Source organism: Colossoma macropomum, unplaced genomic scaffold (assembly GCF_904425465.1).
Source record: "Colossoma macropomum unplaced genomic scaffold, Colossoma_macropomum, whole genome shotgun sequence".
NCBI classification, from domain to species: Eukaryota; Metazoa; Chordata; class Actinopteri; order Characiformes; family Serrasalmidae; genus Colossoma; species Colossoma macropomum.
The window spans coordinates 12875223-12900012 of NW_023494791.1; the positions used below are offsets into that span (position 1 = coordinate 12875223).

Genomic DNA, 24790 nt, shown 5'->3' on the forward strand with positions numbered 1-24790 from the left:
ATAAATATATTGCACACCCCTCATGTTCAGTGATGCACTCAAAGTGAATAATACGCTTAAACGCAAGAAATGAGTAGGCCTGAAATTTTGCTCTGAAAGTGAATAGAGCTTAAGAACACACTCACAGCACTGAGTTTAAAACTGAACATGCTAAACTGGCAAAGCTCTGTCCCAGTCCAGCCCAAACCTGACCACAGTCAATCAGACGCTGAATAAAACTTCACATTTCCAATGATAAGGCCTGTGAAAGTACCTTCATGTTAAATTGCCTAGTGACAATGACAGCAGTTATCAGATCATTGATAAAGAAATGGAAAAAAAAAAAGCTGCCCAGAACTGCCAAATATTTATCTAATGATGGCTGAACCTGACCAAAGCTGATATAAATAGTCCTGTCAGGTTTGGAGAAATATTTCAAGATCTATTTGGTGCTGGTATTCTGCACGTCTATGTGATTCCTCTTATATTTTATACTTATTCCATTACTGCAAATTTAAGCAAATTTCAATGCCAGGAGCTTGATTGAAAGTGAGGCTACAGATAGTCTGGTAGTGTGAGGGGAAACGAGTCAATCTTTAGCTTTCAATGTAAGTTGTCATAGGCCTCAAGATATTTTTAAACATTTGATTTTTCTATGATTGAGAACATTCATAAGTCTTGTAGGATGAGATGGTCACTGATGTAACTGAATAAGTGATTCAAGCATCAGCAAAAAAGAGAGTTAAAAGAGAGAAATAAGACAGAAAGGGGTCATGGAAGAGCTGTATGACGTTTTAGGGCCACTGTTAATAAAAATAAAAATAGTAGACTTCAAGAATAAAATCATAATATTTCAAGAAAAAAATCCATAATATTTTGAGAAAAAAAGTAATATTTCGAGGAAAAAAGTCATATTATTTTGAGAAAAAAGTCATTCTTTTTCAACAAAAAAAAAATTATATTTCGAGAGAAAAGTTGTACTATTTCAAGGAAAAAAGTTGTAGAATTACATTAAAGTGGCATTAATACCAGGAAAGTTCGCAATATTGTGGCCAAAAGCTTTGCAAAGGGAAGGCAGCACCTCCTTGTGTTAAAATGAGGGGCGTTGAGGAGTTGGTGGAGTTCTACTTTCATATCGATTTTACCCATAAAGAAATACTCAGTCTCCCTGTCTCTCCTAGCACATTAGCACCAGACTGTTATTAGCATAAGAAACGGCTGTTCAGGAAACTGAGTTTATTTACATGAAAGAACCAGACGGACTCGGAGGAAACTGTCTGTCTGTTTTGTTGAAGGAGAATCACAGGCAGGGTCGTCTACACAGCTATCAGTGGCTACATCTCTGTGCCGTTCAAAGAGGGCATGTAGTATCACAGACGGTGAGAGTGATAATCAAAATGATCAATCCACGAGCAGACAGGAGTGAGTGGAACTCCGGCGCCTATACAGCAACCAAGACCCCAACACGTTATGGCAGCCCCCTACAGTTAGCCCACTTTATCCACGAAATAGTACGACTTTTTTTCTCGAAATAGTACGACTTTATTCTTGAAATAGTACGACTTTATTCTCAAGGTCTACTATTTTTATTTTATTAACAGTGGCCCTAAAACGCCGTCATGGAGCTGCTAGTTGAATGCTGGTAAATGTGCGCGTGTCTTTATAACAGTGGTGCTCAATCCTGGTCCTGGAAATGTACCACACTGCGGAGTTTAGCTCTAACTCAAACCTAGCACACCTGATCCAGGTGAACTCTCCAGGGTGGTAGATCTCCAGGACCAGCACCCCTGCTTTATAGTTTGTAAATGGCTTTACAGTAACCGTAACTTCAAGACGTTCTTTTCATTCTATTTCACATCAGCTTGCATGTTTGTAGGAAGAAGCTTCTTTGGCTCTCGCTGCAGAACAGAATCGTAGTCATGTTTCCTGCGTATTTATGCACAGTTTGCATTTTCACTATGCTTCTTGTGTGGGCATAAAAACCAAACAAATCTGGTCCAGTTCCAGCTCTGTGAGAGAACACTCATACTCACATTCACAGTATTGGGCTATATATCGGCTCATCAGTTCACCATTTGAAATTCTTCCTCAGTTATGAGTTTTGTCATAACCTATACTGATATGCCACAAGTAAGTGACACAAATAACCTCTCTAATGTTACCCCTTTAGTTGAGTGGCTGAGTCATAGATGCTTCAGTCACAATTTAAATGAAAACGAAGCAGGCCCTCGATCACCTCTCGCTGTCTAGCTCGTTGCATCTGAAGTGGTCCACTTTGTTTTTTCGAGGCAGAGAACATAAAGGAATTGCTGGTCTGTTGGTGTTAACCTTAGTGATTGCTGCACCTTCCTCTCGTACTGCCTGAGAAGCTTCCTAACTCGGTCAGCTACATTAAACAGCAACACGGTCGGGACCTTGTGTGCGAAACAAGCCATGGACCAGCTGGTACTGAACATTTTTCAAATTCCAGAAGTGTCTGACGGTCGGAGGCGCAAGTGTTTGGCACAGACATGGAGACAAATGACTTGAGAAAACTGAAGTTGACTTCTTATTCAAATCTCCTGTTCCACCTTAAATGGTGCAGCAGTTACTTTCAGGCACTTGTACAGGTTCCAGGATGTAACTGCTGCTGCATTCAAGGTGAAATAGAAAATGTGCACAAAAAGAGGCCTTCAGCCTTGTGGAAATTCAGACATGAAACAACATTTAGCACTGTTTTTATCCAGGCCTGCTGAACTAGTGTCAGAAAGCAATATTGACAGGTTATACGTTGTTCCTTTTTTTATTCTAAATAAATAAATAAATAAATAAATAAATAAATAAATAATAAATGTGTGTGTGTGTGTGTGTGTGTGTGTGTGTGTGTGTGTATGTATGTATGTATGTATATATATATATATATATAAAATGTGTGTATGTATATTTACTCTGATGTATATGGAAACGGTCAGATTTATTCATACTGTGATTTTTAGCCATACTGCCCACTGATGTCTCATTATCTTGCTGATTTATTCATTGTAGTTTGAGTCTTTGTGAATGGGCTTCCTATGAGATTGTGCACCTTTTCCCTACGCACACTATCATGTCTGTGTGTGTGCTGTGGTTAAACCTCCTCTATCCTCTACTCTTTTCATCTGTGGAGTTCAGCCACCCTGCTGGGTCTTTTTAACTTGACTCCTTTAGTGACTGCAATCATTTGGTAGAGATATTTTCCTTTGCTGACATGCACTAGTGAACTACCATTAAACAAACTTAACAAACTACTCCTCTGCGTTTGTGTTACTGCCGCAAAATCGGAATGTTTGTTATTGCCCTCTGCAGTGGGATAGAAAAGGCGCTGATATGATGCATTGTGTTTAGGAGCGTGTCTGGTACATCAGAGTAAAACGTTTCTTGTCGTAAGAGTAGTTCTCGTGGGAATGCTCCAACAGATTGCAGACATTTCTGTCATGAGCCGTGTGGCGGCTGACCAATCGCAGATGTTCCTGGTGAGCGTTCTATGAGCTTTCTGAATCACATTGACGCTTCTTGCCAAATGTACAGCCGTTTTTGTCACAATAATGCAGCCCGTTTTTAACCTTGTTTCTTGGAAACGTCAAGTGCTTAGCAGCATGTTTGTCTTGTTGTAAGTCATATTGCACTTGCAACATGGAGTGATATAAACATAAAAATAATCCTGAGCAGTCTGTATGTGGGTGCGTGGGTTGGCAAATGAATGTGTACATGTGTGCATGCAGGGGTCAGTTCTCTGGATTGTGGGCTTAGTATTTTTGTTCATTAAACAATGTAATGACTAAGCCCTGCTCTTCAGAGACTAATCACTGGTGGAAAGAGAGGGAGAAGACTGAAGGTGACCTCATAGTATGTGTTTGGCCTCATCTGTTATGTGAACATTTTCACCAGGTTAGCACTGCCTCCTCCTCTATCCTCCGCCTTCCCCCCTGCAGGGGACTACACATGTGAGCCTTGTAATGAAATGATGCATGCAGAACTGTGTGTTTGCGTAAAAAAAGGTTCATCAGTGATCCTGTGGATACTTTTCTGTTCGAGGTCGGCTTTCCTCTGCGGAAGCACGCACATACATGCAAATGATAAAGGGAAATTTCACCACTACTCTACTCTAACCATCAAAAGAATTGCTCTGAGTATTACTGCAATGTTAAGGAACTACTTTTAATATGTTTCTCCTATCTGTTCATGGGGGAAAACCAACACAAATTGCAAGACAATTCACAATCCCACACTGTTCATTAAATGAAAGTCAGGCGCCATTTAAACTCATTGAGATCTTGAGGGGATACACTGAGAAATGACTAGATGAACTACAAAATACTGATGAACTCCACGCTGTCACCAAGAAATACTTAAAGTTTGTTTTTGTGATGGCACACCGGAAAATTACTATGATAACCGTTTATGATGTTTATCAGCATGCATAGTGGTTGAATTTTTCTTGTTAAATTCTGTGTGTATGTGTGTCTGTGCAAAAGTCAGACACCAACCTTTTCTTTATTTAATTTCCAGTCAAAATGGCCGTTAACTACAAGTTATTCATTGTTCAATGCCAGGAACAGGGGTGGCGCCACACCTCCAAAAGTGTTGGGGCAAAACATACTGTTTTTGAGTGGGGCGCCACTACAGTACTTTGAAAAGTGGTGGGTCAAATGCCCGCTCGCCACCATGATTCCTGGCCATGAGATAAAGCAGAAGGCACATACTTAACATACATTTACACAGAAGCCTCAGCCTTTCCCTTTATTACAGCTTCCATTCTTCTCAGGTGACTTGCTATCAGTTCTTCAAAGAATAATCCAAACAATCCAGTTAATGGGTGGTCAGTCCATTGTTCTGAGAACACCAGCGTTTTCTTGGTTTGTTTTGCACTTGTCTATTTTGTCTATTTTCATTTCTCAGTAAGGGCTTTTTGACAGCTACATATCTTTATCAGTCTCTATCAGACTCATAGTGTCTCCTCACAGTGGAAGGATGGTCAGAAACGCGTAGATTTTTTCAGATCTGCAGCAAAGAGTGGAGCTTGATTTTCTGTTCTCTCTCTAAAGTGAAAGCTTTAAGTGCTGTTTATCTGATTGGGTTGTTAGGAGTCGCATTTTCTCTGCATCTTTTCATATTTTGTGTAATATTTAAAACTCCAGTTTTTGAATCTCCTCTTTTTTCCCCCACATATTTTCTTTTCACTTTCCCTTTCATTATGCAAGTGAATTATTTTTATAGAATCTTCTCAGAAGTATCTCCTGACAAATGCATTACTTGTACTTAATGGCTGTTGTGACTGGAAAATGCAAAGGGTGGACTCTGACTTCTGAGCCGTACGGTACGTCCATTATTATGGTAATAACCATAATCTAATATTTTCCATTAACGTCTTTGGTGTTACAAGGTCAGGGTCTTTGTGTGTATTTACTTCTCTCTCTCTCTCTCTCTCACACTCTCTCTCTCTCTCTCTCTCTCTCTCTCTCTCTCTCTGCCTCTCTGCTCTGAGGCAGTGATATTAATTCCTCTAATCTGTAGTTTTAGGGGCTGGGTGTGAATGATTAAGGAGCTGGATTAAGCCTCATTAGAGGGATTATATTGTTGCATTAATCTGAGCCACCACCAAACCTATCTGTCAGCTTCCACTCTGCCCATGACCTGTCCCGTTAACCCCAACCTGTGAAACGTCTGGTTACCTTGTGTCTCGGAAGATGGAGTGAGGCACAATTCAGTATGTTTTAGTGTGTAATGTGGCTGAAGCTTGGCCACAGGTAGCCCGGTAGCCCTGCCTACCCAAGCATAATATATAGAGGCAGCCTTACTTTTTTGTTGCAATAATGCAACAAAATCTGCAACAAGGCACTGGAGAGTACTCTTCATAAACAGTTTAAGAGCTCATCCCATTACCTGAAGTCCTCCCCCACTGTTAAGGACAGAACTAATGATGTGTCTCTGAACATGACTCACCACGGGTCTTTACAACAACTCGACTGTGGTTCAGAAACTTTGTGCAAATGCCTTTGCCTTACCTGCTTATAAAGTGCTCCCAACAACTTTAGCTTCAGAGCTCATGATGTTTTTCAGCTGTCAGCAGATCAATCACCATGAAATTAAATTCAGTTCACAGAAATTGAAAAATATATTTAAACATGTAAAAAAAAAATAATGTAATTGCTTCATCCCCATATTAGAAATACTCCTGTAAATTTGATTGAGCAAATATTTTGGAAATACAGTGCAGTGAAACATGAAAGTAATCAATGCAGTGGTTAAATCAATTTTTGTACATTTTATACCACATGTAAGTGAGTCATGTGATTGGCTGTATCGTTGTGATATGTACAGCCAGATCTAAACAGCAGTAATACTGTTGGGTTTCATTATATGAGTAGGCCTGGGTCTCGTTCAGATGAAGGAACTTGGCTTGACTGCCAGCTACGGGGGTAGACAAGTCAAATGGAATTAAAGATTTGGAATAGTCAAAATTACTGCATAATTCAATGGCTAAGTTGCAAGCAAAGTCATTCAGAGTGGTGTGATGTGAAATGCTCCGATCTAGAGAAACATAGAAGTTTCAGAATCAGTGAGAATTATTTACTGAGATGGTTATAGGAAACAGACGTACAAACAGTTTAATGTCTCTAAAAGCTACATCACAAAGTTATTGCATTTGAAATGCTTACAAATACACTGCCAGATGACTGATGTATTCCTTTATGATATAGATTATATTTTGCCCTAAAAAGTAAATACATTCCCGATAGAAAGGTACATGCAGAGCTAAATATTTTAGGTACATATATAATAAAATGTGTGTGTTCAGGTGTATAAAATATATTAAAATTACATTTCAGTGACTGAATTATGCAGAAAATTTGCAAAATTGGTGAAATTCCCCTTAAAGTAAGAAGGCATGTTTGAAACCCATTCAGATTTAGCAAGAGATCCAGGCTATACCTCATTACTTTGCTTTTTAAAGGGGCCCAAAACTAAATTGATCTCAATTTTTATTTTTTTTTTTAAATAACAGTTTTTGTTTTATGTAAACATTGCTATGTCATTCCAGTAATTCCCCAGTTCATACAGCCCATATATGGAAACTAAGCTGCAAACCCAGTCCATTTTCAGTTAATTGTTTTTGTGATGTCATGCATTCACCAATTCAGCCTACTGTGGTTCAGTCTCAGCCATTCACTCTGAAGTCATAAGGAGTGTTTCAGTCAGTACTGATTTTTGAATGAGGCTCAGTACAGCTCTGTTGTATTCACAGATATCAGTCTTAAATATGCAGTAACAGTCTGTTTAATTCTAAATGATAGAGAGGTTGAAAAGTGGTCATGTAAAAATTAGTTATAACTGTTTTTGGGACATAAAAGCACACTAACATTATAAGTGACCCTTATACTTGTATAGTAAAATACAAGACAGGTGCAGGATATGGGCCCTTTTAGATTTTTAGATCATTGATCACAGTCGATGGTCCTGTTAATGATCTGATTCATGCCTTCTCTCTACATTCGGTCAGGAAAAATAGATTTTTCGAGGACTCAGATTAACATATTGGCACCATCTACTTGGGAATGAGGTGTCAGCTTGCAGATAGAGATCTTCCTGTGATTCATGTGCTGTGAAGCACTAGCTGTTGAAATGAATAGGAAGGCTAATCCGTGCCTGCGTCTGGTTATATTTTAGTCTTGACAGTCTCATACTATTGGCTCATCACAGGTCACATGCCTGGGCACATGGCTTGTCAAAATGTCAGAATAAGATGTAACCGGCACTTTATAAACACAGCAGAAATTGAAAAGGGTTTTCCATGTGACAGAACATTCCTAACCTACTAGCATTACAGATTTTATTTTCCTCAGGCTGCTGTAGACAGTTCTACTCACTGCTGTGCTTAGCCCCACTGAACATATGAGAAGTGTTGAACATTATAAATGTTGTCTATACTTCTATAAGTCCACTTCCCAAATTTACAGTACCAAAAGTTTACCTAGAAACCAAGAGTCTCACATTATACGCTGAAGATCTGTCAGCTGAAGTTATCCATCTGTCTGTAATCTTGGAGTTGTTTATAAAACTTTGTTTCACTAAAAACTGCTGCAATAACTACAGAGTCAAGAAAATGGTCTCCCTGTATGGGAACATTTAGACCAACTTAGAACTTGGAGGAGTTTATCATAAATCCAGCAGAGCCAAATTAAAGATTGTAATTAATAGTGATTAGTGTTTTTCAGTATGTGCTCCCAGCACTGTTTGACAGAAAAAAACAAACAAGAATATCTCCAATTGGAGCAATTCCTGAGGTTCTTTAATGGATTTATTTCATGCTGTTCTGTTTGTACCTAGAAGCGATGCAGTCTTATGTCTAAATTCATTATTTTCAAGTGCAACCTTTGACAATGAAGTAATTGTAGAAGCTACAGCCATGATTTCAGTTGATTCTGCTGTCTTGTTAAACTCTGAGAAAACAAGTGATTGTGGCTTTTTGGCTTGTGTTTAAAAGCTTTAAAGCAGATGTGCTGAAGTCCAGTCTTGGTGATGTACTGCCCTGCGGAGTTTAGTTACAACATACTTGGCTCTGATATTCAGATACTCCTGAAGACCTTGATTAACAGGAACAGATGTTTTAAATTAGGGTTGGAGCTAAACTCTCGTCACCTTTCGGCGAAATTTGTCATTTTGAATGATAAACAAACCATTCATGAGAATCGTGTACATTTAATGAGTTTTTAGAATTGGCAAGTGGGTCTGATGACAGAATCCCTCCTCTCCGCCCCTAAACACAGCACAGCAGCGGTTCATGGTCAATAGCCAACCCACAGATATTATGTTTAATTTTATGGGCCAATCAGAGCTAAGATAACATTACCAGAAGGTGAAAAGAGAGCTGTGCTTTTTGAGTGGTAAAGTTGGTTTCATTTTTGCATATTTAGATTTCCTTCTTTAGCAGCTTTGGAATGGTAGGTGAAAAAAGGTTAGCAACCAAGCTAAACTTACTAGACCAACCAAGACAGTCAGCTTTCATTCGTTTGTGGTCGAAACTGACGTAGATCACTTTATTTGTACTGCCGTAACTACTATGATTGCTTAGCAGCCGTCTACAAATATCACAAGTGGTGATTGTTGGTGTCCAAGCACTGTGTGCCATTAAGGAGCTAGTAGAACTAAATGATACGTTTTTAGAAAGGTTTTGATGCTGCCGGATGCCTGAGACATTGTTTCGAGAAGGTTTTGGTCTAAAATGTATTTATTAAGATCCATTTATGATTGAAAAGTACTTGCAGGGTTTTTTTTAAGGCAAACCTACCAATTTTCACCCATGTTTACCACTGTTTTACCACTGCCAAAGTGGCATGTAGGTTCACTGTTGGCTTTGGATAGTAAATAAAATGGCTACATTTGCATTGTAGACACCAAAACCCTGGTATTCCTATCACCACCGCTGTGAAGAAATCAGAGTTTCCCTACAATGCACCGTTCAGATCACCACCCTCCACCTTCAGAATGTCCTACTTTGTAGACATTGTCCCCAGCTTAGTCAAAACTCTGACCAGTGGTGCCTGGACTAAGTGCCTAGGTGTCTAGTATGGTGCTGGAGGCGGTGAGGGACCAGTAGGAACAAAACATGGTTACCTGCAGTAATAGGTGATTTTCCTATATCATTTGAGTACAGTTCTTTACATTATGTGGAAATGTAATGATGAGTGGATGAATAGAAATTCTCCAAAATCTCTTTAGATCAACTCAGAAGTAAAGAGGTTTTTGCCTTCTCTTGTAAAGTTGCCATTTTGGAGATATGTGGACAATGACACTACGTAGAGAACTAATGAGTTTCCATGTGAACACTGTCAGTAGTGTTCTGACTTCCGATTACCATCTCTTTCACAGAGCTAACCTCACTGGATTTGTAAATAGAAGAGCAGATTTGTTGTCCTGGGGAAATCCCCATTGTAGGGATATGAAAATGCATAAATAGGTGGTGAATTAGGCTTAGGCCTGTTTTTGGAAAGCTGCCATAGCTCTATTTGTTATGAAGAAGGACACTCTATGCCTTCTGTTATATCCTTGAAATGATCAGTAGATTGGAATAGATGCTTGTGGTCAGGCATTTCTACCACTAACCTTGATATTACCACCTCTGGTAAAAGGTGAAAGAGGAGTTCTATCACTTTCTGATAACTCTGAACTGGAAGAAGAAGCAATGGCTAGTGGAAGTTCTATGCGAACAGCCATGGTCCCTACCTTTATACAGGAATCTCCTGGCATTCTGCACTTCGGGGCTGATTTTGAAATGTCTGGGTCCCATCTGCTCAGACCCTTTGTGATGGTAAATGGTGGATGTTTGAGGAGTGATCAGCAGTGTCCTAGTGATCTTAATACTTAAAAGAGCCTTTACAGAAAATGGGGAACTTTTTTAAGCCATACCATGACAATGGAGTAACAATTTATTAAATAGTTTATTATTTATGAAGACCATCACTCGCTTTCTCATGGAATCGGTCACTGGTTTTGCTTGCCAGGTTATTTTGAATCCAAGCAAATAAACCACAGTGTAACTGGTCAAACGTACATAACATATAAACACCAAAAAAAAATTTCTGTTTGTAGTCATTTATCATTGATTGTTAAATTCCATTCAACTTAAAGAAACAAATGTTTGTACATTGACTCAAACTGGAAAAAAAAAATGTAGCTAGCTAGCCATTTGACTTATGTTATACATTTTGCCATTTAAAATTGTTTGGTAAAGTATCTATATATTACAATGAAGTTTTGTGGTTAAAAAATAATAATAATAAAAACACTGTCAGTCAGTGGCCCTCTAGCAGTACCACCATGGCCCACAGGTTGAAAACCACAGTGTTAGTGATATTCACGCTCTCTCAGTGCACCCAGCGGGCATCAGGTTTCCTCCCAGGAATTTCAGGGTTTTGTTGAGACCTAATCCTGCATTTATTCCTAAGGTTATTAATTTCTCAGCAGCATGTTTTTACCTTGAGGCCATTCCATCCCCCTCTATTTGCCTCTCAAGAGCCACAGTGTTTGCATGTTCTGTGCTTGGTATGTACATTGCACAGTTAAAGGAACAGGACAGAATGTTCATATCTTGGGCAAAACCCCATGTTGGCAAATACATTACTAAAAAATACTGAACCCACTGGATAGTGGGAGCTGCTCAGGGGGTGTGCAGCCTGTTTCTCTGTGTTTCTGTACATGTAGTTTGTACAGTCTGCCAACTATGGCGTAATGTAGCCTTATTTGAGGGGCAGGACTAGCCCGTCAGAAACAGAATTGTTCATGTTTGCATTAATGGACTGTTCAAATGTGGCATTTTATCTTCAATATGAGCTTGTCTGATGATACAGGATACAAAAACAAATGCTTAAAAGAACTTCAGGTTATGTACATGTCCCTGATTCTCTGATAGCATGTGAGGTATCTTGCTGAACCACTATCCTTGCATGAGGTAAGGATGGTTTGTGCTTGTTTTGAATGATAAAATTCTGTATTTGCTATTAGATATGGAGGAGCAATGACTCCTTCCTGGCACATACATTTTGACTGCCACTGAGTAAGGGATGTGCTTTTGAAAAAGGAGTCTCTGAAGTCTATGTGGAGAAGTGCATCCATAGTAGAGCCAGACTGATTTTGTAGCTGATATCAATTTTAGGGGGATAAATTCTGGTAACTAATATCTGCCAATGTAATTTTAGGTTTAGATTTTAGATGTTATTTAATATTCTAAGGGTGTTAGCTTAAACAATGCTTTGCTGACGGATTAATGTCAGTTCTCAATGGTCACACTTCCAGCCCAGTATACTTTGTATTTATAGGCCTAATTTCTTGTATGTCTGTCTGTCTGGTGAGTATTTTAAGGATATCTATAAATATGTCCTTTGACATATTGTTTTGGATGTGCAGTATATGAAAGAAAATGATGCAATTGCTCTCTTCTTGGTGTTCTGTGAAAGCCCCTCTATATTAGGCTTATAGAAGAGCTTGCAGGCATACAACACAAGTCAGGCAGTGGGGAATTCTAATTGAGTGATTTGTGGTGAGGAGGGTTCTGTCTGCTTCTCTGTCACTTTCTGGGTGAAAAGCCAATTTTTAAAAACTGACTGTTAAAAGATCCCACTGTATGTGCTCACATCACAAGCTTATTCCAGTGTTTACGATTCAGTATAATAGTTTTGGTTTTACTCTTAACTCTAGTCAGTGTACAGAGCGGAGCATCTGTGTGTTTATGTACGTGTTTGTGAAACTGCTGCATTATCTTTCTCCTTCTCTACTTCCTCAGCAACTCCTGCGAGAGATGCAGCAGATGGCCAGTCGGCCGTTTGCCACCATCAACGTTGCCTTGGAGACGGACGAGGAGCCGCCCGACCTGATTGGTGGAAACGTGAAGGTGAGTGTGACCTTCTGGACAGTGACCACCATGCCTGGGCCTGAGAGTGTGTTAATGACTGCATTTTTCATAAGGCTGGACATCACCACATATCTTGATTAACCAGCTGAGTCAGCTGGCTGCTGAGGCCATTTTGCGCTGTCCCAAAGATGTCCATTCTCCACAGCTTTTAGTGTGTCCAGTAGCTTCACAACTTGGTTCTTTTTAGGGTGAGAACTCCACTCATACTGTTTGTGAAATGATACTGGAAAAGTACACAGTGAGACTGAGCATTCACTCTGTGTGTGTACGAGTACATCACCGTATAGCTGGATCTGATCTCGATGTTTTTTTATTGTGTGTGTGTATATGTTTGTGTTCATAGGCAAAGTGTGCGTATCTTTTTATGTTTCATCTTCTCTGTTTTCATTGGAACTCCCCACGTTTTCTCCCAGGATACTAGACACAGCCCCGAAGCACAGATTCAATTTAGATTTACCTTTCTTCCATGTTTTCTCTCTCTCTTTCTCCCTGCCTCTCTTTTTCGCTTTCTTTCTCCCTCTCCTTCACATATATTCCTGCCCCCACTGTAAAGATTTCAGAGAAATACAAATAGCTTATAATCTCACAGAGGAGACAAGAGGGTGTCAGTAAAATGGAGCAAAAGGTAGGAAGAAAGAAACAAGTGACACTCAGATGCTTTCTGTCCCATGTGCTGCAATGTGGAGCAGAATGCTTTCTTACCAGTAGCCAGCTGACACTCTCTGTCCTTGGCCTACAATGGGTTTATACAGAGAAGTGAAAGGTTTTCATCACCACCATCTCACTTTAGCCAACAACGGCAGGGGTTTAAGGATTCATGGTACTGCACGGACCAGCAGCAACAATGGCTCTGACTGTGCTTGACACAAACAAATGTCTGTTATTTTAGTTTAAGGCCCCTTCCGTCAATACAGTGTCATCATAAACCGTCTGTCATAATGGCGTTAGCTGATCTTAAATACTCAAGGACTGCTTTATAAATGTTATTCATCCCCTCTATAGGTAATGAAGCATTGACATTAAGTGTTAAAAAAAAAAACTTTATAAAACCAACTTGAGAATTAGTAAGAAAGTAACAGGTCAACAAGCTACTTTAGTACTAAGAAACTGCAGTGCTTCTTCCAGCATGTGGGCATAGAAACTTTAGTTTGTTAGGCAGTATTTGGTTTTTAACTCTTAACTCTTCTTGTCTGAAACCTCAAAAGTGAGTGGTGAGATTGATCGCGAAGCAGTATTGTTAAAATAATGAAACTAAACACAAGAAAGGAATTAGTATCTAAATCTAAGTATATTACCTTCCTCCCAGATATACTTGAGTAGAAGTCAAATTAGTAAAAAGAAGTAAAAATCATTTAGAAATGCTCAGGAACAGCTTGAGTACATGTGACTTCTTACTAGTGATGTGCATTCTGACTAATTTTGATATTTAAGGTTTTGCAAGAGTTAATCAACGGCAATCTGGTAAACCGCGGGGAAGGAAAGAAACAGCAGAAATAAAATATACTTTGGCTAAATTTAACGTTGGGCTGGAGCTGGAGGCTTACTCTCTTTGGTGGTAGCACTGGCGTTAAGAGGTGAAAAATCTGTACCACGAAAATTTTGCAGCACTCAGAGGAACACATTTGAAAACATGTTTTATTGTTCAAAAAAAAGCTGAGAGAAATTTTTGTTTTTTTGTTTTTGTGTTGCAAAATTAACAAAGGCTGCCTCTTCAGATGAGCTAGAACTATAGCTAACTGGTACAACACTGGATGCTGATGAGTGCTTGTCTTACACAAGGTATTTTCTCTTCAGTAGACAATGTGCCAACACTACGATTCTTGCTGTCCTATGTGCTGCAGTGTGGAGCAGAATGCTTTCTCACCAGTGGCTAGCTGACCTCTGAGAAACATGTTTTCACTGTTCCTGAACATATTTAGCATCAGCAAGACTAGTTACTACTCTGCTTGATCACCTAGTAAAAGTCACTGAAAAATGAATCTCAAAGATGGTAGAAGAGCTAAAACTACAAAAATATTTGTCATTCTGATACTTTTAGCAGGATTTATATGGCCAACCTAACACCCAAACTTATAATTGGCTAATTTATCTCCCACAAAAAAACATTGTCTTTAAACCTGACTTCAGTCTAGCCACATAAGAGATCCATCGGCAGGCACCTCCAATATCAGTTTAAGATTCTCTTGCTGTTTTCTTAAACTGCTGGGTTTTTCTTAGGCCTCCTTTAATGCCGTAGAAGACTTAATGGTAGACTTGTTGCAGACCCAGTAAGTTCCACTCCCCTCTCTGTAGGCCTAATTTCCATTCTTCTCTGTCTCTCTCTCTCTTTTCCCCCCTCCCCTCCCTCCCCTTTATTTGTAAGAGTTAATTAAACAGAACCTGTGTTTTGCTGGCTCAGTCTGGTTGCCTCAGATAATCTCCGAAGCTAAAAAACAGAATGGACCCACACATACACACACACAGAGTTCCATTCCCAGACACAGTTTGTCTCTGAGGCTGTAATTGAATTTTATGAGGTGTTTCTTCTTTTACTGTCACCCCCAGAATTTGAAGTGTGTGTGCACGTGTGTGTGTGTGTGTGTGTGTGTGTGTGTGTGTGTGTGTGTGTGCACATAGTGGGAGGGCTGAGGAGATAAATGAGGTTTTCCTCTTGCATTTAGTGAGAAAGAGAGAGAGAGCAGACTACAATAGTATAAGAAGTGGCTTAAAGGGTGGAAAGGAAGGGGAACAGAGTGTGTGCTTAAACAGGGGGAGAATGCACACTAATATACATGTATATGTGTGTGTATGCGCTGGCAAGTAAGCCTTGGGGACTGAGGGCAGAATAAATGATAAAATGGGTCAGTGTTGGAATGTGTTTAGTGAGTGTGAGACTGAAGTTGTGCCAAAAGCGGAAGAGGGGGGTGCGCTTTAACCCTGGCCAGGGATTACATACACACACATACGGTCTCTGACTGGAAAGACCACAGTAATTAAACTTATATTGACCCATTTTAAAACATATTCATGTGCCCTACTGTCTGCCTGTGTGTGTGAGAGAAAGCAGTGCCAGTGTCTGCAGCGTTGGAACAACATTGTACACATTATTATTGAATAATTGACAAAAAATTGAAAAATTCTGGAAATCTCACCACCTTATTTTTGACTTGTCTGTCAAATTTAATTCAGGCTACCTGGTAGCATCTGTAGTGCTAACAGACTAAAAAGTTCAGTAGTATAGCAGAAACTTAAGAGGCACAAAGAGGAGTACATTTAGAAACATTTTTTACTAAAAAAAATGGCTTTACAAGATGTTGGTTTGAGAATCAACAAAATATGCATGTAGGCCAATTTAAAGCAAACAAAAATAGATTCTAGAAAACATTTACATTAATCAAACCAGAGAAAATGTTTAATCACTTGACGTCAACTAGATAAGTTTTTATGTCTAATAAGGAGGAGGCTTTGGCGATGGAAGCTGCCCCTTCGGATGAGTTAATGCTAAAACAATAGGGCTATGGGTTGGAGCATATACGCTGAGAAGACTAATCTTTTATATAAGGTCTTTCAGTAAACTTAAATGAAACACAGTAGAAAGAATGACATGAGTACAAGTGTGTTCATATTTATCTTTACATGTAATGTTTAAATCACAAATGTGAGGACTGTACAGTCCTGTTTATCCTGACTTGTTTACCAAACACAAGGCTGAGATGGCTTCCTGTTTTCTAGCTTTATTCAAATTCCACCTCAAATGGTCAGCAACTAAGTTAAGACAAGCTAATTGATCTTAAAGTTCTCATTAGACATCACAAACACAGCAAGCCAGATAAAGGTTAGCTTATCTTAGATTCAGCATAAGTCTGCCTGTTAATGATTTGCCAGTGAGCTTGGATTTTGGTCTTCCACAAAGATTCATCCAAGACTTTTTTTCAGCTTCAGGAATAAAATGACCCTACAGATGATGAGGGAGCACCTGTCAGGCATTATACATTCTTTGGCAACACCTTCCCACCGTTTCTTAGTCTGTTAATTCTGACTAATTCACTGCCAGTGTAGTTCTCACTGCAGGTTTGTTTCAAGGAGTTTTCCTTCGCTTGATGGAGGAAGGAACATTTAGGGAAAATAGTGATTGCCTGAGGGGTGTATAAATCAAAATTTTGCCAATGGTCAATTATTGTTTTGTTCTTGTTTTTCTTTGTTTCTGCAGTCGGTGCCAAAGCCCATAGCGTTGGAACCATGTTTCGGAAATAAGGCAGCAGTGCTGTCCATCTTCATCAGATTACCCAGAGGTCCCCGGCGGCATCCCAACTCCAGGACAGTCAGGTGGGGGTTTGTTTACAATACCAAGCTTTTTTTCGCAGGCAGTTTATTTTGCTGCTGAAAGTGTTTGGTGTCATCCACAAATGAATGTGTGCTAGCATTTTGGTGTCCATTGAATCTAGTCAGAAATTAATTTATTCTTTTGTTTAAATAGAATTTATAACAGTAAACAATATTCAGTCAATATTTTAAATAAAAGTAGATGGAATCTAAATCTAAATTGAATTTGCGAAGACAAATTAAAACGCTCCTTTGTGAATGTCCTTCAGAGTCTTGAGGCTAAAGCTTTAGCATTAGCTAGACAATTGTGTTTTAAGTTAACCTAATTAGCTGTAGCTGCTTCGGTCTCTGTAACTTAAGCTCCACAAGGGCATTTGGTGACTTTGTAGGGTGTGAAGGCCCACATTGCTTCCAATCAGTTAGTTCTGACATCTCAGTGTGATTGGCTGAAAGGCATTCTCTGACCTCCAAAATCTCCTAATGTTGCTCTGAGCGCATCTCTATAGCATCACTCAGAGAATGTATATAAAATGTATTGTTAATCATTTTCTTGTGTCATATTTGTCTTATAATCCAATAAAAAAATCAGTAATGAAGCTGTGGTATAGTCAGTGGTATAGTTGCAGTAATACACAACCTCATTTCTGAATTCACCACCTTCTGACTGTGATTTGCTAGAAAAATATCCCTCGAAAAGGAGGGCTGATTCCACAACAGTGGCCACATAAAGCCAGTAGACATTATAGTATCTGGAATTCAAGGTTATAGTAGCTGTAATTGATAGTTGATAGTGCTAAATAAAAGCATTATATCATTAGGCCAGCCACAGTGGGAAAGGTTCGCAAAAATCAGTGTTTGCTTATAAACTTATTAGCAATTTAAGCTTATAAAAACATTGTGAACATTATGTTCACCAATTATGCCTGAAAACTGCCGGCAAATGCTTGTGGTAGAACACTGCAAACACTCAAAATGTGATGCTAGATAAAACTAATAGGCTGTAGGCTATTAAAGACAAAGAGCTCTTTGCTGGACGAGATTGAGGTCGTGTCCGTTGTAAAAATATCATGCGGACCACTGGCTTTAGCCATTATAAAAGCTCCGCCTCTCTCTCTCTCGCGCTCACTCTGTCTGTCTCTTTTGCTCTCTCCCACTCTTTCTCTTGCTTTTTCTTTCTCTCTCCTCCTCTCTCTTTCTCTTTATTTCTCTCTCTTGCTCTTTCTTTCTCTCCTTCTCTCTCTCTCGCTCTTTCTCTTTCTTTCTCTCTCTCTCTCACCCACTCTTACTCACTCTCTCTCTCTCTCTCTCTCTCTCTCTCTCTCCCTCTCTCAGGTCTGGCAGTAGCGAGTGCGCTGGTGGACGTGTCTCAGCAGATGTGTGTGGGCTATAAGGAGAAATCAGGAGGGCTGCGCAACCGCAAGCAGCAACCGTTGGCACAGCCCGCTACGTGCATCTGACCTTTACCCCCACCCCCCCCCCCCCCCTCAGCCCCAGCCCCTTGAGCTTTGACCTCCGTCAGGACTGAGCCACGGACACATGCAATACACGTGGCGGGGGTCCCACACTCACTAAAGGAGCAGGGGCGTAATCTAGCGTTCCGTGAGAACTCTGATTTGGAGAAACTGAGAGAAACTCTCCCGGCCAATGGAATGTACTCAAATAGAGAAGAGCAAAGGAAGAGAGGGAGAGGTGGACAGAAAGAGACCCTTACCCTCTGACTGATTGACTGACTTCTCTCCTGCATCCGCTATATGATATTTAACTTATTACTGTTGTTTTAGTCCCTTTTTACACTCAGGAGGAGGTACCCCTGCACTGCTGCAACATGGTCTCCGTGGCAACACACAGCCGGACCGCCCATAGCTATTACGCACGTACCTACCCATGCATACTCGCCCAAATTACACACATGCCGACCCACACACACGCTCACCTACACACAAATGGGCGGTCATACAGGATGTGCATCTGTGTCCCTTAAATCATGGCTCTAATTGTAGACGGATCTCTGTAGTGTCAGATTGGCCATTGTTGGAGCTTTGTTCGTAAATGTGTGTGTGTGTGTGTGTGTGTGTGTGAGTGTTTACATGTGTGAGAATGAAACATCTATGACAGGGGACACCAGTCTAATCGTCAAAGCACCTGTGTGGCTGCAGGTTTTCTATTCCAATCAAGCAGGAGCACAACTCATAACAGCTACCTTCCAAAAGTTAGGCTGCATTTCTAGACTGCTATGTTGTCCTAGGCTGTTTCATTCAGAAGTGTCCTTCTAATACAGCCGAGAAATGCAGCCCACATTTTGACCATTTTTGAGGACGCTACCAGAGTATCCTTCGCAATCTACTGTCACCATAATCTTTTGTGCACGCATCCAAGCCATTGAAAGTTAAAGATATAGTATGAAATTATAGTAACATATAGCTGCTGTCTGAACAAAACCTTGTATCTCCATTTTTGTTCTTTTTTCAGTTTTTGAAATAGTCTGAAAATGCCTGTTGGCCTTTACATGGTGTGAAAATTTCATGATGAATGGACCCAAAGAAACAGCTCAGAATCACTTGGGGGGGAAAAAAAGTCTGGTTCCATTGACTTACATTAAAAGTAAAGTGTGTTTTTTCCTTCTCCTGTTAAGTTCTCATTTTGGAGATACAAGGTTTTGTTCCAACAACAACGATATACAGTCTGCTATTTCTTCAGTCATATATCTTTTAAAAGGGCAAAATTGAATTTTGTGAAATGTGCCTACATTTGGTTAGTCTAACAGTTTATAGCTTGCAGGGCAGCATTCACTTACACACAAATTGTTTTGCCTTTCATATAGCCTATTAAATCATTCACATCAACCAGATTGTCATTCACATCAACAGTATTTCCTCTGTTAGGTTTTGTGTACCAGCTCCTTTCTGGTGACATGACAAAGTGGCTGTAGTAGATCATTCCGTCTTGCATTACATAAAACAAACGAGCAGCCTTCGTAGGACAGTCCTCTCAAGAGCCCACCTTTCTCAGCTGCAGCCCTGAGTTTGGAACACAGCTAATTAGTCAACTGTTAAAAGACTGAGACCAGCTTAGAATTGATTGGAATGAGAACCTGCTGCCATACCAGCCTTTTGTGTTCAAGTGACCCCAGTTCTAAGGCAGGTGACCTTAGTTGGTGACCCCAGTTCTATGGCAGGGATGTTTACGTTGAGTCCTGGTGATCTACCAACATGAAGAGTAGGTTTTCAACCAAAGATCTTGAATCCAGGTTCCAGTCCTGGATTTTGTAATCACTGGTTGCCAATCTGCTACATCACCATTTCATTTAACCACTAGTGATCACAGAAACCAGGATGCAAAGGCTCTAACAGCTTCTGAAGTCCTTAATTAACTGGATCAGTTGTCCTAAATTAGTGTTGGAACCAATCTCTTCAGAACTGTAGACCACCAGGAATGGACTTTGGCACACCTAGTCTAGTGGGTCGGTTTAGCAGCAAGGCTGCCATCTTTCATGCAGCTGATCTATTCTTTTTGGTTTTGCACAGCAATCCCTTTTATGTCCTCTCTCACACAGATCAGAGCCTTGTTTACTGCTTAAGTTTCCATCAGGAGCATTTTAGCAAAGTTTTTAGGCTTGTAGAAGTTTATTTTCCTCTCTCGCTCTCTCTTTGAGCACACATACACACACTCTTTGTATCTCCTCTGAGATCTGAGGCCATTTCTCAGACTCATTTTAGCTCCTGTCTCGAACAGAAACAGAGTGAACTGAGAGCACAGAGGCAAAGGCCTCAGAGATGAATGTGTGCAGCAGCTTTTATGGGTTTTTCAAAATGTCAGATGCCATTTTAGACTGTGTTGTTTTTCCACACACACACTCGGTGGTCGGCCCTATGCAATTAAATTTATAGTGTGTGTACCCGTGCATCTGACTGTGAATGCGCGAGTATTAGATATTATGATTATCATGACTAAAGAGCGGGTTTTAGAATGGGAGCTAAAGGTCAGATGGGAAATGAACAAATGTGACATTCTGAAATCTGTACCAGGTGGAAAACAAGAAGTCGTCTTAGATAATGCCTATAAATTCATGCGTGTGTGTGCATGTATCCAGTACTGTGCAAAAGTTTAAGGCACCTGAAAAAATTAGGATTAAAAAGTTGTTTATCTACTCAGTAGGCATTTATTTGCTCAGAAACACACTAATATTATAAATACAAATTACATTAATACAATAAGTACTATCAATAAGTACTAGCACTATGTGAATGTATTTGTTTTAACCATTTCCAAATCTCCTCACATCAAACTGTACTTATCATCCAACTGTCTGACTACAAATACTTCAGTACGCTAAAATAGAAAGAAATTCTTGTTACTTACTGTAACCTTCTTACTGTAAACATGCTTACTGCTGAGATAAGTGGTCTCAAAAATGACCTTTGGTGTCTTGCTCAGTACTGTATATATGCAAACATGTAAACACACAGTTCTGTGCAACATTCTGACTACCAGTCAAAACAGTTATTAGATAAGAGTTACTCATTTCAAATTATACATTTATTTATATATTTAACAGAAAATTACACAGAAGCATCAACAACATAATATTAACCTTTTTCTGTTTTTAGCATCTCCAACCTTTCTCTTTATCACAGATTCCATTCTTTTCAGGGGACTTGCTTTCAGTTTTTCAAAGAAATCTGCAGGGATATTTTTCCACAATTTCAAAGTTCAGTCTTAGACGTTGGTTGCATTACCTGCTTTTCACGATCCAAACATTCCCAAACACGTTCAGTGATGTTAAGGTCTGGGGTGGCAACTTTATTGTTCTAAGAACACCAGCAGCTTTTTTGTTTGATTTTTGCAAATTGTCTTTTTTTTTGTCTGTTTCCTTTTCTCAGTAAGGGCTTCTTGACAGCTACACGTCCTTTCAGACTCATAGTGTTGAGTTGTCCTCTTACAGTGGAAGGATGGACAGAAACATCTGTGGATTTTCTCAGATCTGAAGCAAGAGTGGAGCTTGATCTCTCAGGTCTACCTGGTCAATATTTTTTTGAACTCCTGTTTTGGAGCTTTGACTCCCCCCTTCCTTATGGAAGAGGATTGTTTTATATCTGATATCCTCAGAAATATCTCCTAAAAATTAACAGCTTGAACTTAATTGCTGTTTTGATTTGAAATTAAATGAATGAACGGTGGCCTCTGACTGCCACAGCTGGAACCAAATTTACTCCTCAAAGAGCTTATTGTTGCTCATTGATGGAGTTCCTTATGGGACCTGCATGTGCTAACATTCCAGTTTGGAGCGGTGTTTATTCTGCATGTAGTGGATTTGACTCCTATATACCCTCCTGATCTCTTCAACAGAGACTATTCAGATGCAGAATATTCGACTCTGCTGCTTATTTTCTGTCCCCCAAAGTTATTTGCGACATTGAGGTTTCCTTCCTGGTTTTCCCGTACAAATTCCTTTTCAGTCGTCACGCCGCGTATTACAGTGTATCGTGCTCTGGATATAAAGAGACTCGCGGAGTGTGCAGAGCTTTAAGAGTGGAATTGAGATTGGGTTTATGTGTCTGCCATTGCCTGCTTGTCAGTTTTGTTGTGATGGGAGCCGTATGAGCCATGATTGAGGTGAGACAGAGCGTTCACAAACATCACAGTGCATTCCATCAGAGCTCTCGCAACCAGACAAGACCTACCACGGCTAAATCGCGCCGAGTTCGGAACTGATGTGTGGTTGTAGCAGGAAATTGTCTTTCAGGTTTATGGATCAAATGTGAAGCTACTTTAAAATGCTAAAGTGGCAGAAATATCATGGTAGGTACTGAGAAAGGCCTCAGAAAGGATCTGTCCACTTCAGCAGCTGCTCAGTAGAATGTAAGAGAGAAGCTCGTTTTAGGCAATACATAAGTAAAAATCTAAGGGATGTGAGGAGCACTGACACTACAGTTATGCACACACGGGGTGGAACACAGTCACTGAAGGAGCTGGTCTCTTAGCGTGGAAGCCAATTAGCAGAATGTTCATGTTTCAAGCCTCAAACAGAACTCCTCCTCCCTCATTCTACACATCCCCAGCCCCACCATCAGTTCTCTGTACAATAATCACTGTAGATATTGAGATCTGTAGTTTGTTAATATGTATAATGTAGCTGCAGATGCGCTCTTGTTTTTGTACATAATGATGGACAGTAATGTGAATGCCCTTTCTGTTGAATGAATTGCTTGGCCGGTGGAGCATCCCCAGGCTTTTACAGGGGGAGCTCACCGCAGTTTCTTTTTGTATGTGAGATGGGGAATGTCACCATGAACAAACCTTAAATTAAGCACAAATGAGATGTATAAAAAAGGAAAAAAGTTCTTGAATTATAACTTAAGTTGTAATTATACATGTACATAAAGAATGACATAGAACATTTTGTCTATAATTAAATGTTGAAATTGAGCATGCTGTGTGTGTTTCCCTCAACCTTCTCACTTAAATGTTTCTCTTTTACTTAGTCCAAATTACTTTTCTTGCTCTAGTGGCTGAAAGCGAAAACACGTCTTGTATCCAGAATTCTTTGGATTACCAAGTAAATGAAGTTATGTGATAGTCCAGCCGAAAGATCCAGAAACCGTTCTTTCCTGTCTAATACAGACTATTAACCTACTTACCACTACAGTTCCCTGTGATGAGACCTATCACATCCAGTTCGTGCCTTCGGCCTTCTAGCACGGAGCAAAAACATCCCAGTTTCTTCAACCTCCTACATTTTTTGCAATCACTTCATTAATAGTTAACTGCAGGCATGGTCAAAAGTTCAAATCATCAAGTGTGAATTAGAGGGTGTTGCGTGGGTAAGGGGGCTTTCCAATAGCTTTAAAAATAAAACTTCTTACATATCACAAGTTTCATATGTGGGAGTTTAGCCCCTGGTGCACTGACTGCACCGCTCTGTGTGCCCTACGCTCCACAGGCCTCAGCTGTCCCTTACTGAATGTGCTGTAATTGTATTGTAAAGCTCTGTGTCCCAATTTTTCATGTACGAACATAGGAACCAACTGCTTAGCCATAATAATAACCAGTAGTACCTATATACAATACCTTATGACCAATCCTTTAAACTTAAAGGGGAATTCCATCCATTTTTTGATATTTCTCAATCTTTTTCCATTCTAGAGAAACTTATAACTGTTCACAGTGGTGGTTCACCAGACATCCATTTAATGCCTCTAAAAGCTCCCTCACAAAATTATTAAACAAAAATGGTTGTGAATACACTGCCTGATGCCTTTGGATGGGATGAGGTTTTGGATGAAAATGTATTTTTGAAATACATTCCTGGTAGGAAGGTACATTACCACTATTTTTATAATCAACATTACTTATAAAACTCTGAAGACACATGTAGGTTCACTGGTCCTTATGGATAAATAAAATGGGGATATTTTTATTGTTAACATCTCAACCTGTGGCTCCTATCACCACCATTGTAGTGAAATCTTGGTAAGTTTCTCTACAACACACAACAAAAAAGAAAATTTGAGAACTACTAGCTGACAATTTTGGACCATTCCCTAGTATAAAAAATGCATTGCAGGCTTATTCATGGTATATCTCCAGAAAGGAGCACAAATGTGTTCATACAGGCAATTAACACACCTGTGTATTGCAAACCCTGCACTGGACCTGTTTGCCTTGAGTGTCTTATGGACAGTAGAAGAGCGCTGACCGATCAAGTGTCACCATTTGGGTATGTGGACCAGAGACGTTATAAAGGAGGAAACACGTCACTGATCGAAAATAAATAGGAGCGCTAGTAACGCTCAACATGGCGTCTCGGAAAATTAGCCAATCTGGTAAAACCCAAAGGAAAAGCGTCCACACGTCGAGGAGAGACGCGCATGCGCAGTTGTCAGAACAATCTGCAAAACGCGTTTTTGGGCGTTATTTGAGCCGAAGAGGAAAGACGGCTTAAAAACTCAGGTAAACGTATATTATTTCTCAGACTTTATTCAGGAATGTTTCCATAAACACAGGTGGCGTGTTCGTTTAGAAATTAGGCTAAGCTTTGTTAGCAAGCTGTCTCACTACTTTCTGTCAGAGGGGAACTGTCAG

The 24790-nt window shown here is 39.8% G+C and overlaps 1 protein-coding gene across 1 annotated transcript in view; it reads left to right on the forward strand.

Moving 5' to 3' along the window:
- Positions 1–23135, forward strand: part of atrn (attractin) — an 80315-nt gene extending 57180 nt beyond the window's left edge. Inside the window, 4 exon segments of the mRNA XM_036573943.1 lie at positions 12278–12385; positions 16596–16676; positions 16678–16711; positions 18041–23135. Of these exon segments, the coding sequence (XP_036429836.1) occupies positions 12278–12385; positions 16596–16676; positions 16678–16711; positions 18041–18165 (348 nt within the window). The 3' untranslated portion in view covers positions 18166–23135.
- Positions 23136–24790: the final 1655 nt, after the last annotated feature.